The sequence below is a fragment of the Etheostoma cragini genome, chromosome 1 (genome assembly GCF_013103735.1).
Source record: "Etheostoma cragini isolate CJK2018 chromosome 1, CSU_Ecrag_1.0, whole genome shotgun sequence".
Classification (NCBI taxonomy): Eukaryota; Metazoa; Chordata; class Actinopteri; order Perciformes; family Percidae; genus Etheostoma; species Etheostoma cragini.
Window position 1 is genome coordinate 16489258 of NC_048407.1, and position 15248 is coordinate 16504505.

Below are 15248 nucleotides of genomic sequence, written 5' to 3' on the forward strand. Positions count from 1 at the left end.
GATCCGCTTGGCCCTCGGAAGTCTGTGATTGGCCACAAAGTCCGGGTCTCCTTCATCGGTGCTCTATGAACCATACCCTATTGTTGTGGCTGCCATTCTTTGGGGGCACGAATGGTCAAAAGTTGTACTCATTAACTCCGACACTACAGCAGTAGTAGACATCATAAATAAATAATTTCAGACACTCCAGAATCGGACATTCACCCCACACCAGTGCCACTGTTTTTAGCCACAACATTCAACTAACACACCAGCTGAGAAACCTCTTACGCCTCACAAGACGGCAACATCAACAGTCTTGCCCAGCACTTTCTCTTCCACCTCAGCTTCTACCTTAACCCCTACGAGCCACTGATCGACTACATCGGCTCCAGGTACACCGCCATGGCATCTCCACAACACCCACTTTTGACTTTTCCAAAATGGCCACTCAATTCTAACTTCAGAAACATCTAAACAGAATTCTCTAGATTTCAGCCATATCACCCAAACATTATTCCAGCCACTTTTTCCACATCGGCGCAGCATCCACAGCCACCAGATCAGGCATCTCCAACCAAACCATTCAGTTCCCATGCCGCTGGACATCCTAGGCACAGCAATTCATTCACAACAATCTCAAAGATCTCCGTCAAGCCCACACACAACTCAGTTCTACACAATCTGACACTTTTGGGGTCTATACTGTTCAAGCAAAAACTGCTTCCAAGTACAAATAAACTTTTAAAAAATTAACAAAAGTAGCATTTCACAAAGAAAATAATTTCACAGAGGAAAACAAGTTACTGTCCACATTACAAATGAAACAGTGACAGTCATTGTCAAATCATTGCATGATTTTTACCAGAGCTCATCTATTATGTACAAGACCAGACACTCAGGCTACTGGCACCCCACTCTGTATGTCATCAATCAGAAACCAATTTATATCTTGCTGAAAGTACAAATCAGATGTACAATATGACCCTTATTATTATGGAATATTCCCATTAGTTAATTATTTTGGAGGTTTAAAAAAACCTTGAGGATTAAGTTACCTACGTTAAATTGTTCAGAATGTACACTGCATTTTATTCCTTTGCGTTGGCCTCATCAAGATTTCTTCAGCATTCATAAATTTGAATGCAAGCTCTTATTTACATTACAGTTTAAATGTTTTTGCTGTTGAATGACTTGGATATTTGTATGCAGAGGTATCAAGGCCATGGGCAAATCAGTGACGTGTCCTGTAAATGTGTTGTTCAGTGTTTCACATCATAACTGAGGGCAGGGCTCTCAATTGAGTGTTGTGTCTACTCCATGGAAAAAAAAAGAGGATGGGATGTGACCCCTGTGTTAGACAAAGCTGCGCACAAGGGCTAAGGCCATGAGGGTCAAAGCCGGACAAATGCCCAAGAGAGGATGGATGCATTTTACCCTGTCTCATACTGTAGTATTGTTCACCTGTGTGCTCTATTACCATCTCTGTTTTATTCATTCTCCATCTTTTTTTTTTTTTTACACCATTCAAGGCTAAAAATGTAGAACACTTTCATTGTTGGACATGTGAAAGGAAAGAGTGAAGGTGCACAGCAAAGTTAAGAAATGGATGCTACAATAAGCTTAAGGACATAGTAAAGAGATAACTGAATATAATAAAGCAGAAACTGAAAGCATGAGTTCAGCAGTGATGGAGTCTGTAAGATCCAAAGCGTGAGTGTATTGAGGAACAAAGAGGAAGATTTGAAGGCTTGTTAGGGTGAAGGTGGGAGGACAAAAAGAGAGCGGCGCTTCTATGGACTTTACCTTGAAGCTAGAAGGGGAGAGCATGTGCATGTGATAAGGACTGCAAGCCGTTCAGAAGGTGAGGGGAGGAGAGGGGAGGGGGAAGCAGCTGAGTGGGGACTGGAGGTTGAGCGCTCCACAACACGAAGGAAGGCGGAGGAGGATGAGAGGCGGAATCACAGAGACAGAGCGCTGGAGGGTGTAAGGGGCTTTGTGCTTAATGTGTGCTTCTAAGGACTACATTTCCACTTTCAGGATTTTTAACTGGATTTAACTTACTCTAAGTCGGTACTTTCATACTGGATTGTTTTCCTGTTATCAACTTCCGTCTACAACCTCAACTGCTCTATGGTCCATAATAGTCGAAATGCCGGTAGGAACATCCCACTGGATTTGTCTTTTTATGTGTTTGTGGTTTTATATGACACCTAGTTTCCATGTCAATATCACACAAGGAGAAAACATTCCTACATTTATTCGTTTTTTAACAAAACTTTTCATTGAAAAAAAAAGATTTCATTGAAAATGTATGTCAGGCTGCACCGTTGTTTGCAATGATTATTTTGGTTAACTCTTAAGCCTCTTGAATGATGTTAATTTGCAATATACATTTTCAAAGCTGACAAGTACTGTACTGATCTTTGGAGTGAAAGGTTTCTTTATAATTTCTTGATTGACAGATTTGTCCTCGTTGTGTTTAAGATATGTGAGTGACAATGAGCAATGCTTTCCCAAGAGACACATTTACACTGCAAAGAAATCCCTGGGAATGTAACAGCTGAGGTGGGCGTGACGTTCATTAGCATAGTGTGTAATTTAGACTGGAACACACGTACCCACAATATGTTTCAGCAATCAATTGAATCTTTTCCATTTGGCATATTACAACCCACAAGTTACTTTGTAATTATTTAGTGCATACAGGGTTTTAATAAAATAAGTATTGGGTACCTATTTGTAAATACAAGAGAAGAAGAACAAAGGTTATGTAGTGTTTAGGAGGGACTAAATTACAGTGCAAGTCTTTAATTACTGAGCAGCAATGTAACAACTACTGAGTACAATAGTAATTTTATTGGGTAGCAGTAGAGAAACAATGGGCTAAGAGTTTTGATACTGACATGAATGTTTTTATAATCTTTGTTTTTTAATTATGACCTACATAACATGACTAGAGTATTTATTATCATAATGTTTTTAATTAGTTTTTTGTTAGTTTTTTTACATGGGGACGACATGGCCATGAAAGATGGGTGACCCTTTACAATTTTAACTATAAAATAATTTAATGTTGTGTTTTTTAACTGCTACAGTAAAACTACAGTTAGGAGGCAGATGCATAGCAAGATTAAATGCTGCCAGAGAAAAAAGGTTCCCACAATAAGCAAGACACTAGATCAGGGAAAAGTAAAACAACAATAACACAATACTTGTTCGTGTGTTTGTTTCTGTGTTTATGTGTGTATGAATGTGTTGCTTAGACACTTCTCTGACAAACAAAAACAAATGCAGACAGAATGACAGGCTAAAACATGTGAAGAGAAAGTTGTCTTTCTGCTCATGTTCTGTGGCAGACAGCCTTAGGCGGATCTGAGCCTGCCTGTCCATCATTACTGCAAGTTACCCTTCTGTGCATCGGGCGACCTGGCCTGAGAGCTCCAACCAAGCCCCCAGTCTTCCAACACATGCCTGACCTGTCACTCAGGGACACAGGCTTGTCAAAGGTGATTCATTGCACGCATGAACAACCTACACCTAAACACAGCTACTGCAGCACAATGGTCCCAAGCAAACGACAAACTACAGTCTTCATGAAAGGGGATCAATTGAACATGAGGTTTATTTCTGCACATGTGATAAAGAAAATGGCTAATGAAAGCTGGTTTGAGCTTGTGTGATTCACATGGCTCCAGGGATATCAATGTTTATTCTGGTCGGTCGGTCAGTTGATGGTCGTTCCAAACTTCCGGAGGTCTACAGGATTTGACTTTAAACAACCTGCTTTAATTCAATTAAAAGTGGCCACTGTTGTTAGTCAATATGAATCAAGTAACGTGACTGCTTTTATCAGTGTAATTTTCTTCTCTTTATAAACCAACTTCCACCCAACGTGTTACGTGACCCATTCCCAGGCCCCTACAGACTGTGTCTTCAAACGTTCCAACTATCCTTTCCATGGCTCTCAGCACCAAGACCATTTGTTCCTGCTAAAGATGTAAATCTTTAAAAAGACAACGTAACAAATACTTAGTATGCATATATATTTTCATTTGAAAACAAAGTTTTTGTGCTGCCCTGCACCTGGTGCAAGATAGGCCCCTAAGTGTTTGATGTGATGTTAGTTTCTTGGTAGTATTTAACTGACGCTTTTATCCAAAGGGACTTATGATAAGTAAGTCAACCATATACTAGATACAACTTACAAATTGCAAAATCAAACAAATACAACTAAAGCAATATGTTGTGCTGCATTTAGAAACAATAAGAGGTGTGTGTGTGTGTTTGTGTGTTCTCAGCTGCTTGTCTCACAACGCCTGAGGTCTTGCCACAGGGAAGACTACCTCCTGTCATCTTCACTCAAGGTAAAAGCAAAAAGCCCCTTAATGGATTTCATCCTCTATACTCCCAAAAAATAAATTTTCTTTTTTTACCAATAGTTAAATCAAAAATACTGATTATGACTCTGTTATGATGAAAACTATTGCCTAAGCTTTTTTTTTAAATACCACCTATTTTACAAACCAGTTTTAAATGTATTTAAACGTTTGTTTTTACTTTTTAACATCCCCATTTTTGCAGTAACCTATGTATTTGAATGACTCAACCTATTCATAAAAGATAAAGCAGGGTTAAAGGATACACTATGATTCATTTAGAATTTCAAAGGGAAGGATTGTCACACAATCCTTTCATAATGTTAACACTCTTGTAAATGGCCTTGATCAACTGAGTTTTGAAATTGCACCATTGTTGCTGTAGCTGAGTATTAACAGTGAATTGAATTGAAGTAGAATACCAAGATGCAACAAGAGACAATAAAGGCAGAAGGATTATTTTACAATCTTTCACCAAACAGAACACATAGAAGGATTCTGCTAAACTCAGGATTACATTTAGTACAGCATATCTGAGTATTAAAATGTGAAATTAATTTGTGCAACGCACCTGTAGCATTGTTAAAGTGTTGGTTCAGAGTAATTTCACCCTAGGGTCCTTTGCACCACGAACTCAAGTCAAACAACCCCCAGAAGCTTTCATCACCTGGGTCAAACATTGGGCTAGTTAGCGTCATCAGCTGAATTGCTTGGTGCAGGCGCTAATGGAACCAACTCTCTCTCGTAAATTACCCCACTAAAAATGCCCGAAATGATACCAAACTTCTAGAGTAGTACAAATCGGTCACTCATAAAACGATGGATTGGAAAGTTTGCAAGTACACCAGGAGTTTATTGAAATAACACTTGCCGGCTGGCTTCTGCTCTCTGCTGCCACTGCTAGCGGCCAGCCTGGTCTCACAGAATTCAGTGAAAGGATCACGAACTGTTAACACCTTATTAGGGGGCGGCTGTGGCTAAGTGGTAGAGTGGTTGCCTGCCAATTGGAAGGTTGGTGGTTCGATCCCCGCACCTGCAGTCATTGTCAAAGTGTCCTAGGGCAGGACACTGAACCCCGAGTTGCCCCCGGTGCTGCGCATCGGAGTGTGAATGTTTATCTGACGAGCAGGTGGCACCTTGCCGGGCAGCCCCGGCCACAGTGTATGAATGTGTGTGAATGGTTAATGTTTCCTGTAGATGTAAAAGTGCTTTGAGCAGTTTTTAAGACTGGAAAAGCGCTATATAAATACAGCACATTTACATTTCATTACGTGGCAGTGTCACGAAATTTTTGAAAGGTTTGTGTGGCCACCGTGACAAACAATGCCGTGTAAAGTGCCATGTAAAGTCAATGAGAAGACGTAGCATTAGGAGCGACTACGGTGGCGAGTAGTATGAAAGCCCGAAAATCTGCATAAGGAGGTTGGTGTCACTTCACTTTCACTCCAGAACCGTAAGCCCACCCACTACCTTTTCCTTAACGTAAGGGGTCGTGTTTATTTCACAGAATTCTTCCCTGGGCCTATCATAGACTTTTTGGCGATTTCGTGAAACTGCCTCAGATTTTGAGTTAAGGGGTTGTGTTCATTTCATGGAAATTCTGTGAGAGCAAGCTACCTAGCTGCAGTAAGAAGAGTGCTTAGGGACATGTCTTACAAATTACAACATTGAAAAGAGATACAAACGTATTTATTAATTTAATTATAAAATGAGGTGGTGTCTCCAAACTTACTTCAATAGCAGAAGCAAGCCTGCAAGTGTTATTTAAACAAACTCCTGTGTACTTACAAACTTCCAGTCCATTGTTTTATGAGTACATAACCTATTTGTACTACTTTAAAAACAGAACAAAAAATAAATAAAAAACAGCCCTGAAGCTGGCTCGTGTCACATGACTGTAGAAAGCTATGTGACAGCACAACGAGAGAGAGAGAGGGCCAAGAAACAACAGCAGAGAAAAGAAGTGTGGAAAAAAAACTGTATTTTTCACCTGTAGATTAAAATACAGCAAGATGTACTATTTATTACACTTTGAAAGTCATAGGGAGAATGTAAAAAGTTTACTTGGTTTTTCATGTAGTCATAGGAGATTAGAAAAACTGCCGGAATAATCAAAATTAAGTAAATAAAAATGTAAAGATCGTCGTTTTAATTTATAAAAATGTCAGATTGTACTGCATAAACGGAAGCCAGATGAATTTGTAGTGAAAGTTACTCTGGAAAACCCCATGGCCTATAATGTAATTATTAGTTTATTTTATTATGTAATGAAAGTATTTCTAAAAAAAACATGTCCTAAGATTTGCCATTAAGTTTAATCATCTTTTTCTTCTGAAATACCTTTTTTTTTAAATCACATACCTATTTATCGCCCATCCCTACCTCCGGGGATAATAAAGATTTGTTGAATTGAAATGCTTACTGGGGAAAAACAACCACAGAATTGTGCAGACAGATACAATTTCATAAGGTCCTCTCTGAAGGCTTGAATGATGACCAGGTAAATACTAAGCCAACAGTATACAACAGTGTGAAGGCTACAAACAATGGTATCAATCAGGCAATTGGGTAGCCATTTGGCACAGTCTCTTTGCCTAAGCTGTATTCTCACCAGAGACACAATTACAGCTCATTCATTCATAAAGATGCTATGTGCTCATGCCAAGACCATTCATTGTTTAAAGTGGGCAAGCTGAATGTAGAATAATTCACTTTAAAAAACATTGTCTCTGGTGGCCAGGTTGGGTCAGTGGCAGAGCAGGCGCTCATGTACTTAAGAGGTTTATGTCTCAATGCAGAGATCCAGGGTTTGAAACCAACCTGTGACAATTTCCTGCATGTCCTCCTTCTCACTTAATTGTCCTGTCAAAAATGAAAGGTGGAAAAGCCCAAAAAAGAATCTAGTTAATTATAATTGAATAATTGCAGTGATTACAATTTGGTTCTACATACGTGTCCTTTCTAGGAGACAGGTGACACAAGTGCTGGGGAACAGGTGAAAGTCATCAAGGCGGGGCAGATAATCCCAAAAACAAAAGACAGGAGGTAAAACAAGACTTGACATGGGAGAAACTGGGAAACAACAAAGAAACACAACAATTTGTATGTGTACGCATTGTACGTGTTGCCACATTACATTGCACTGAACCAACTTGTGTATTTCAAAGATTAGCTCAAGCCCATATAATGTAAAATGTAAAAACAAAAATGTGCGACGGATTTGAAGCAACACTATCTTGAAGTAAATACAGCATTTGTTTATTAACCCCCTTACCATATTAATGGTCCTTCTCAAAGCCTTTTGGTTGGATCTGGTTGAAGGTTTTCTTAAGATTATTTTTTGGGGCATTTTTAGGCCTTTTTATTGACAGGACAGCTGAAGAAATGAAAGGGGAAATGATATGCAAAAGGATTCAGTAGTTTCCATTGAGAACACAACACTGAGATCAGTGTTGTGTTCTCAATGGAAACTACTGAATCCTTTTCTTTCTTGCTGTCTGCCGCCATGTCTGAGTCAGAATAAAACCATAAGGAACATTAACGTACTGGTACATGAACGTAAATAGTACACCTACCGAAATGGCAACCTAAATGACTTTCACCGCTAGATGAAGCCAACAGTGTTACATAATCTATGTCCAAAAAGGGCTTTTGTAGTTACTTGGAGGTACATTTTTTGCCACTGTTTATTAATTTTTTATTAAAAATATGAACAACTTTGGGCACCCAGATAGCTCAGTGGGTAGAGCGGGTGCCCATATATAGAGGTTTACTCCTCGACACAGCCGGCCCGGGTTCAAATCCAGCCTGCGGCCCTTTGCTGCATGTCACTCCCCCTCTCTCTCCCCTTTCACATCTTCAGCTGTCCTGTCCATTAAAGGCCTAAAATGCCCAAAAAAGAATCTAAAAATAAAAGAATATGAACAACTTCAACTTTGTGTATGCATTTTTTTTTTCATGCTGCTAGCACTGCATATGTTTTTGAATTGGCTTGCTCTAGCAATATGTGATGTGTTACCATCAGCGTCTTTGAATTTAATTGGTAGAAGGAAGACAAGCTTTTCAGTCCTTTCATATGCAATTTGTCTTAAGTTGTCATTAAATCCTGAACAATATGCTGGTCATAGACCGCACACCCACAAAAGCTCATTATTCTGCTTCACAAGAACCTCTTATTATAAGTGCTTGGCTGGTTCTAATACAACATTACCATAAAACAATAAATAAAATGTATTATTTAACAGACGATCAACGTACAGCCATGAAATTTACAACTAGCAACATATTGAATAGCAGTTAGCTTCTTAATTGTGGCCTTATATAGGAGGCTTTCAAAATATAACATAATGTAAGCTATTAGTCACTGAACTTAATCTTTTTATCATTGATATAGAGATAATGCAGGTTAAGCAAGGATCTTTATAACATAGTTGCTCCAAATGAATGACTTACTTGAAGGGACATGGTTTGCTATCTAAAAGCCAATGCTAAAAATTATCCAGTGAGGTGTTTTGGCAATTAATATGAATGAATATAAATCTCTATAAAACTCTACATGCTACAGTTGCAACAAATTGCAGAGGACAAGTTAAAGTGTTAATTGTTATTAACTCCCGTTAAAAACAAATGAGTTGTGGCTGAGTTATCTCAGTTGGTAGAGTGGGCGCACACATGTAGAGGTTTACTCCTTAACGCAGTGGCTGTGGGTTCGACTCAAACCTGCTGTATGTCATTCCCCCCTCTCTCTCCCTTTTCATGTCTTCATCTGTCCTGTAAAAATAAAAAGGCCAAAAAAAATGTGGGTTGACATGTTCAATCATGAGATGCCATGTCGTTAAAATGTCTGCACTTAGAGAAATTACAATATAAATGTGATTTTCAGCAATAGAACAATATTCAGAGAATCTTTTTATTGATTAATGGAGGACGTTTTTGTCTCTTTCAGCAATCAATACCTGAAAGCTGGATATAACTCTCCATTTCTTAGAAAGGTTTGTACAAACCCAACCAATGGGGTAATATTTCTTTAAAAAAAAAGACTAAACTTAATCCATTAGCTTTTGTACAGTAAGTGTGCTCAGGTAAAACATTTTACTTGCAGTATCCTTCATGATGGAGTGGGTGTTCACACTGCTCTGTGACAAGATAGACTTGTGGTCCCAACAGTAAAGACTGATGGTTGATGGGAGTGTCGATTTGTTGTTACAGTAAGTGAGAGAAACTATGGCCGACTGTGCTTAACTTGCAGATTAATGATATACATTACTTAATGCTTAACCAGGTTTGATTATTATTTGGACAGATGATTTACCTGCCTCCATATATTTTTCATTTTCATCAGTGTAGTATCCCAGTCCAGGACATGGTTTCCTGGGGGGCCCTGCCACCTACACATTTCGAAGGGTAAAACCGGTCTATCCTGGGCCATGACTGCTCTGCTTCCCAACATCACTGTTCCCGGAAGTACAGCAGTTCTGTTGCCGACTACAGACTGTCTCTTTAACCTGACTGCACCTGCTCAGGCAGGACTCGGTTCAGGCCAGTCACTGGCCCCTCTCTGCACCCTTTGTTGCTGTGGATTTCTAAATCGTACTTTGGCAGTGGTGTTCATGGTCAGCCTGGCATTTGCCATCGTGGTTGGAAATGTGATCACCCTTACTGTCTTTGTGCAAACAAGACAGTCCCGAACACCACAGGGATACCTGAAAGGTAAATGGTGTTTAATGTCTAACTACTCAATGCTCAATGCATGCTAACATGACATTAATCACAATGAGAGTGCTAAAGTGCAGACGGTGAGCAGGTGTAATGCAATGTGTTATTTCAGAAAGTTATTACAACTAACCAAGTATATGCATTCTACAATACTGATTCATAGGGATGGTTCTTTGCGACAGAAATTCAATATTCGTACTGAATGTTTAAAAAATTGCAAAATGGACTTTCGTATTTCTATCAAAATCAATATTGTTCATGAAGAAGAATTTATCAACCTTCCAAATCCAAAGACCTTCTAACCACAACAAGTTAATAGTAATGTATTGTAGTACATTAATGATTGAAATGGTGCATTCACTTTTTTTATCAAAACACTAGGTGATTTAATACAGCAAAAAATTAAAGTTCTTAGTTAAATTTTAACTAAAAGAACTGGAAGTTTTTTACCTAGATAACAGCCTGTGTCCCCTTTGCCCTCTTCTTCTTGTCTCTTTCTGACAGTGTCTTTGGCCATAGCAGACATGATGGTCGGTGTTCTTGTGGTCCCTTTCTCCGTCTACACTGAGATCTCTTTGATGGTGACCAGCACACCTCCCATTTGGTACCAGGGTAGTTCTACTTCCCCGCCCACCTCCACTTCTTTTGGGGGACTGGTGAGTCCTTGGCAGCCCTGCATGCTGATTGGCCCTGTGTTTGCTGGATGCACTTTTGTCTCCATCAGCACCATCTTCCTCATGACATTGGAGCGAAGCGTGGCCATCCTGTGGCCACTCCACAAGGACGCCTTGGTGACCCGGAGAAGAACTCTGTTTCTCATCCTGCTCTCCTGGGCTGCCAGCTTCCTGCTGGCTCTTGCACCCCTCATCTTCAGCAGCAACTTCATTTTGGAGTACAATGAGTGCAGTCGTATGTGTAACTACTCCCCAATATTGTTCGGAAGCCAGCTGCCACCTGATGCCAACATTTTGCTGTTATTCCCAGCATTTGACTTCACACTGCTTGGTGGCACATTAGCAGTAAACATTGTGTCTTTCACTAGCATCCGACAGTACTCCCGAAAACGCAAACTGCTCTCAGAAGGGAGTCTGAGTGACACAGGAGGAGCAGGTGGAGGGTGCTCTCACAGGCCCTCCTTTTCCGACATCAAAGCTGCCAAGACAATTGGCATACTTACATTTGCCTTCACAGCATCCTTCTCTCCGATTGCAGTTTTTGTGCTCGGGAACGTGGTGGGATACACCTGGTGTAACTTTTCCTTTTTTGCCTTCTGGATCCTGACAGGAAACAGTTGCTGTAATGTAATTATCTACAGTGTCAGGGACCATCGCTTCAGGAAGGGTGTGACCCTGCTCTTTCAGCGAGACCACTCCCTTCAACATGGCGTGAATTGGCCTATCAGCACCTCTAAAGCTCACTAATTAACACTTTCTATATACAGTATGTTACATTAGGTTGTGTGCCACACTACAGTATATCTTGGCTGTAAACCACAACTTGTCGTTTTAGGTTGACTTGATAACATTTGGATTTTTGTACAGATTAAACAAACAGGATGTACTGTGCTAATTAGTGGGTTTTAGAGCTGCTTGTAGGCATATTTTGTTGCCTTTAAACCAAGCCAGGCTAACTTGCTTGCCCCAATTTCCAGTCTTCATGCTAAGCTTAGTTTCCTGGCTGGAGCTTCATATTCACAGTACATTTGTGTGAGTGTTATCACTCTGCTTATTTAACTCTTGGCAAGAAAGTACATTTCCAAAACTGTCAAACTATTACTTTAATGCAAATGTAAACCCCATAATAGATTTACAAAAAAAGGATAATTCAAACATGAAATAAATGCAATTATTTGCTACTGAGAAATGTAAATGGAAGCCAAATTTTAAATCTTCCATCCACATGTTCTTTTGACAATTTGTCGCCTTCCTCTCTATTCAATAACGCCAGGCACCGAACCTAGAGCAGCACTGACATCCACAATATCCACGCCGTTATAGTTTTTTTAAACACTGGTGGGTTTTTCATCTATCATTTAAAAGGGGTGTTGTATGTGTGTTTAGAAATCTTGGCACTGTTCCTCTTTGGAATAATGTGGATAACCATTTATTTTTTAATTTATTTTGAAAACAATCTGCCTCAAGCATGTACGAAATGCAGTATATCAGTTACTGCAAGAGCCATTTGCATTGTGCCATATGTCGGATAATGTTAACTTTTATTTTTAGCATTTTATAATATTGTTTATTTTTGTCTAAGCAAATATGAATGAAAAAAGTATCTGTATATTTATTAAATCAGCAAAGACTAAATCAAAATAGGATTGCGAACCACAGAGATTTATTATAAAGAGCATTATGAAAATAGCAGACCCTCATACTGTGCCGCCTATCTTTTCAGGGCATAATGTCTACTTTCAACATAAAATAATCACACCAGTGTGTGAGTTATATGTCTTGTGTATGGTTTTCATTTCTGTATTGTAAAATTTGACAAAATAATAATATATATGAATGAGATTGAAGAGGATTTTGCCCCATAAAATTACAACATTTTAACTTATGGTCAAATTCTTGCATTGTTGCAATGTAATTTAGTCATAAATTACAGTTCTTTGATATAGTAACAATTTAGCAACAGAATCAACAAAATAAGTACAACTAATAAACACAATAAAGTGGTGTTTATTATTCCAATAGTTCAATCAACATGATAGTAAAAGACAAAAAGATTTTGTCCCATTTACCCCTGCCCATTAAAGGAATAGTTTCAACCCACTAACACACGTGAGGGAATTTAATGGTCAATACAAAATAAATTTAATATGTTAGCATGTAATGCGCAAACTGAAATAAATTAACTTCTTACATGTAGGTAAACAAAACTTTTTTCTAGTTTAAAATATGTCACAAACAGAGAAAAGTATGAAATCTACAGCGCCTAATCATTACTGGTTTTATGTAAGAAAACATATAATTATTGTGCTTATACTGAATCACTGTACAGAGTTGTATTAGTAGTGCATAATTAATCAGTGGTGATTGCATCAGATTTGGAAACAATAAATGTGTTTGGGAACATTTTATTTGTGAGTTTAATGGAATTCAGCATGACAGTAATGCACTCAGCTCACTGCTGTATTATTCACAACCTCAGCAGTTACACAAGCTGCTGGAAAACTACCTCAGCATTGCTTGCTCTGGCTTGATCCCACTGGGATTACATTTGCCATGTCGTGCAATGTGGAGAAAGAGCTACACACACCACAGGATTCATGGATACCCAACATGAGGGAATATTTGATATCGTGCAAGTAAGAAAGCAGTGTATTACGGTTAACAGCAATAACAGACCATATCAGACAGACTGGATCCAGCATCAAGCCAAAATCGAGCCCTGGAGATGTCCCCCCCCCCCATCCCCATCCCCATTGGCGAACCCTCAAGTGTCGGGCAGTAGCTATACAGAAAACCCCTTTCACCCGGGGCTGAAAACATCTTAGAGGGGACACAGATGTTAAATATATTGTGATACTGTGGTTTTAGCTGCTGGAGAATTTTTGCTTGCTCGCTAACTGGTCAGTTACCACTAGAATCTAAGTAATTATGTAGAAACATGGCAGCTATTTCGTTAGAATGACATGACATGAATAAACGTTACTAAACATGACATGAATAAAACTTTAATGCATTGATTACCTCGTCTGGGAACAGATACATTTTAATCGACAATGGTTTTTAATAATGAAGACAACAACTCCCATAAGCCTACGTACTTTACAAAGTCATCAAAAGTCTGTGTTTACATCCATTGTTTCGATTTAGAGACCCCTAGCAGCAGGAAATTACATACAGCCTAAACCTAAAGACACAGAATGAAATGAAAATTATCTTGAAACCTAGTGACCCAAATTATAATGTGATGTGTTTGTGTGTGTACGTGCATGCATGTGTGTTTGTTTGTTTGCAGAGATGAGGAAATATGTTTGTATTTTACAGTTACTTTGTTAGAGAGTGACCTTGCCATTGAGAAAACATTAGTAAGCAAGATGGAAGAGATGAACGGCTGACTACTATTGTCAGCACCAACATAATAAAAGTGTAGGCCTACTCCACTTCTGGTTCCAACATAAAAAAACAAAGATCTGGCACTTATCTGCTCATGGGACGGAGGCCAAGAGTGAGAAATATGAGGTTGTTCGAAAGATAGCAGGGAGAATAAATCATGGACCCTTAATGGATGTATGTGACCACTAAGCTTATGTGTTACTTATACACCATATTATTGCATTTTCATCTGAACAGCCTGGTGTGTATTTACTGTGCAGACTCACTGAGGAATCCTTACATTAGCTACATTACATCCATACAATAACAGTGAATTATATTATTTGTGCCTGGTGTTACATCTTTGGAGGCTACTGGTTGACAACATTGCTCACTGTCCAGAGGCTTTACACGGCTACTGTGGTAGTACATTTACTCACAAAACATGGAAAATGTGCTGCCAGTAGGTGGTAAATTGCACCTATCATCCATTTCTGAATATAAACGGTATAGTTTCTATGGTTATAGATATATTATAAATATGTACTGAATGTAAACAGTTTGAAGTTATGCTGTTTGTCTGCCTGTCACCTTGTTCTACCTCATGCATCATTTATCTGGATTAATTTCCCCTATTTCCCATATCTGTTTTTAAACCTTAACATTGGCTCTTTCTTAAATTATTTGAAGTCCGTATCACTCCCTGAGCTCTGAATGGTTGGATTCATAGTTACATCACTATATCCAGTATGACCAGTAGGTCAGTATAAGTTCCAATGAACAAAGCTTGTTGGATTTATCTCCCTCCAGGCTCAAATCATAGGTGATTGCACATTTGAGGTCAGATCTTTTAATATTCTTGCATCAACCGGATCTCCTAGTCACGGTGGCTCATTCTATAGGTAGGGCTGCTAAGTAGTTAGGATGTGTTAAATGCAGTGGATACGGTCCTCGTATGTGTACATAGCACTGTCATCTCAATCATTTAGAGTTCATCTAAGAAGCTGCATCTGAGACAACTAGATTTAATATGTTAAAATGTAAGAATGACTTTTCCAGGGATAATTTGACAGTGCTAGTTTGTAAAAACATGGGACTCCAACCCAGTTTACCACTCACACAGCTACTTTAA

The 15248-nt window shown here is 38.9% G+C and overlaps 1 protein-coding gene across 3 annotated transcripts; it reads left to right on the forward strand.

The window, feature by feature from the left end:
* The first annotated feature begins 1914 nt into the window (after positions 1-1914).
* On the forward strand, positions 1915-13150 carry LOC117950864 (trace amine-associated receptor 13c-like). Of its 3 annotated transcripts, none has more exons than XM_034882255.1 (4): positions 1915-2137; positions 4281-4346; positions 9700-10067; positions 10578-13150. In XM_034882255.1, exons 3-4 carry the CDS (start codon positions 9785-9787, stop codon positions 11492-11494), a joined length of 1200 nt encoding a protein of 399 aa, XP_034738146.1. In that variant the 5' UTR covers positions 1915-2137; positions 4281-4346; positions 9700-9784; the 3' UTR covers positions 11495-13150. The 3 variants fall into 3 exon arrangements, with proteins under 3 accessions (XP_034738146.1, XP_034738158.1, XP_034738152.1); XM_034882261.1 differs by lacking the exon at positions 1915-2137 and adding an exon at positions 2757-3488; XM_034882267.1 differs by lacking the exon at positions 4281-4346.
* Positions 13151-15248: the final 2098 nt, after the last annotated feature.

Coding starts and splice junctions, on each gene's coding strand:
- LOC117950864 (XM_034882255.1), top strand. CDS start 9,785: ATGACTGCTCTGCTTCCCAACATCACTGTTCCCGGAAGTACAGCAGTT. Junction 10,068..10,577: donor ACCACAGGGATACCTGAAAG/GTAAATGGTGTT, acceptor TCTTTCTGACAG/TGTCTTTGGCCATAGCAGAC.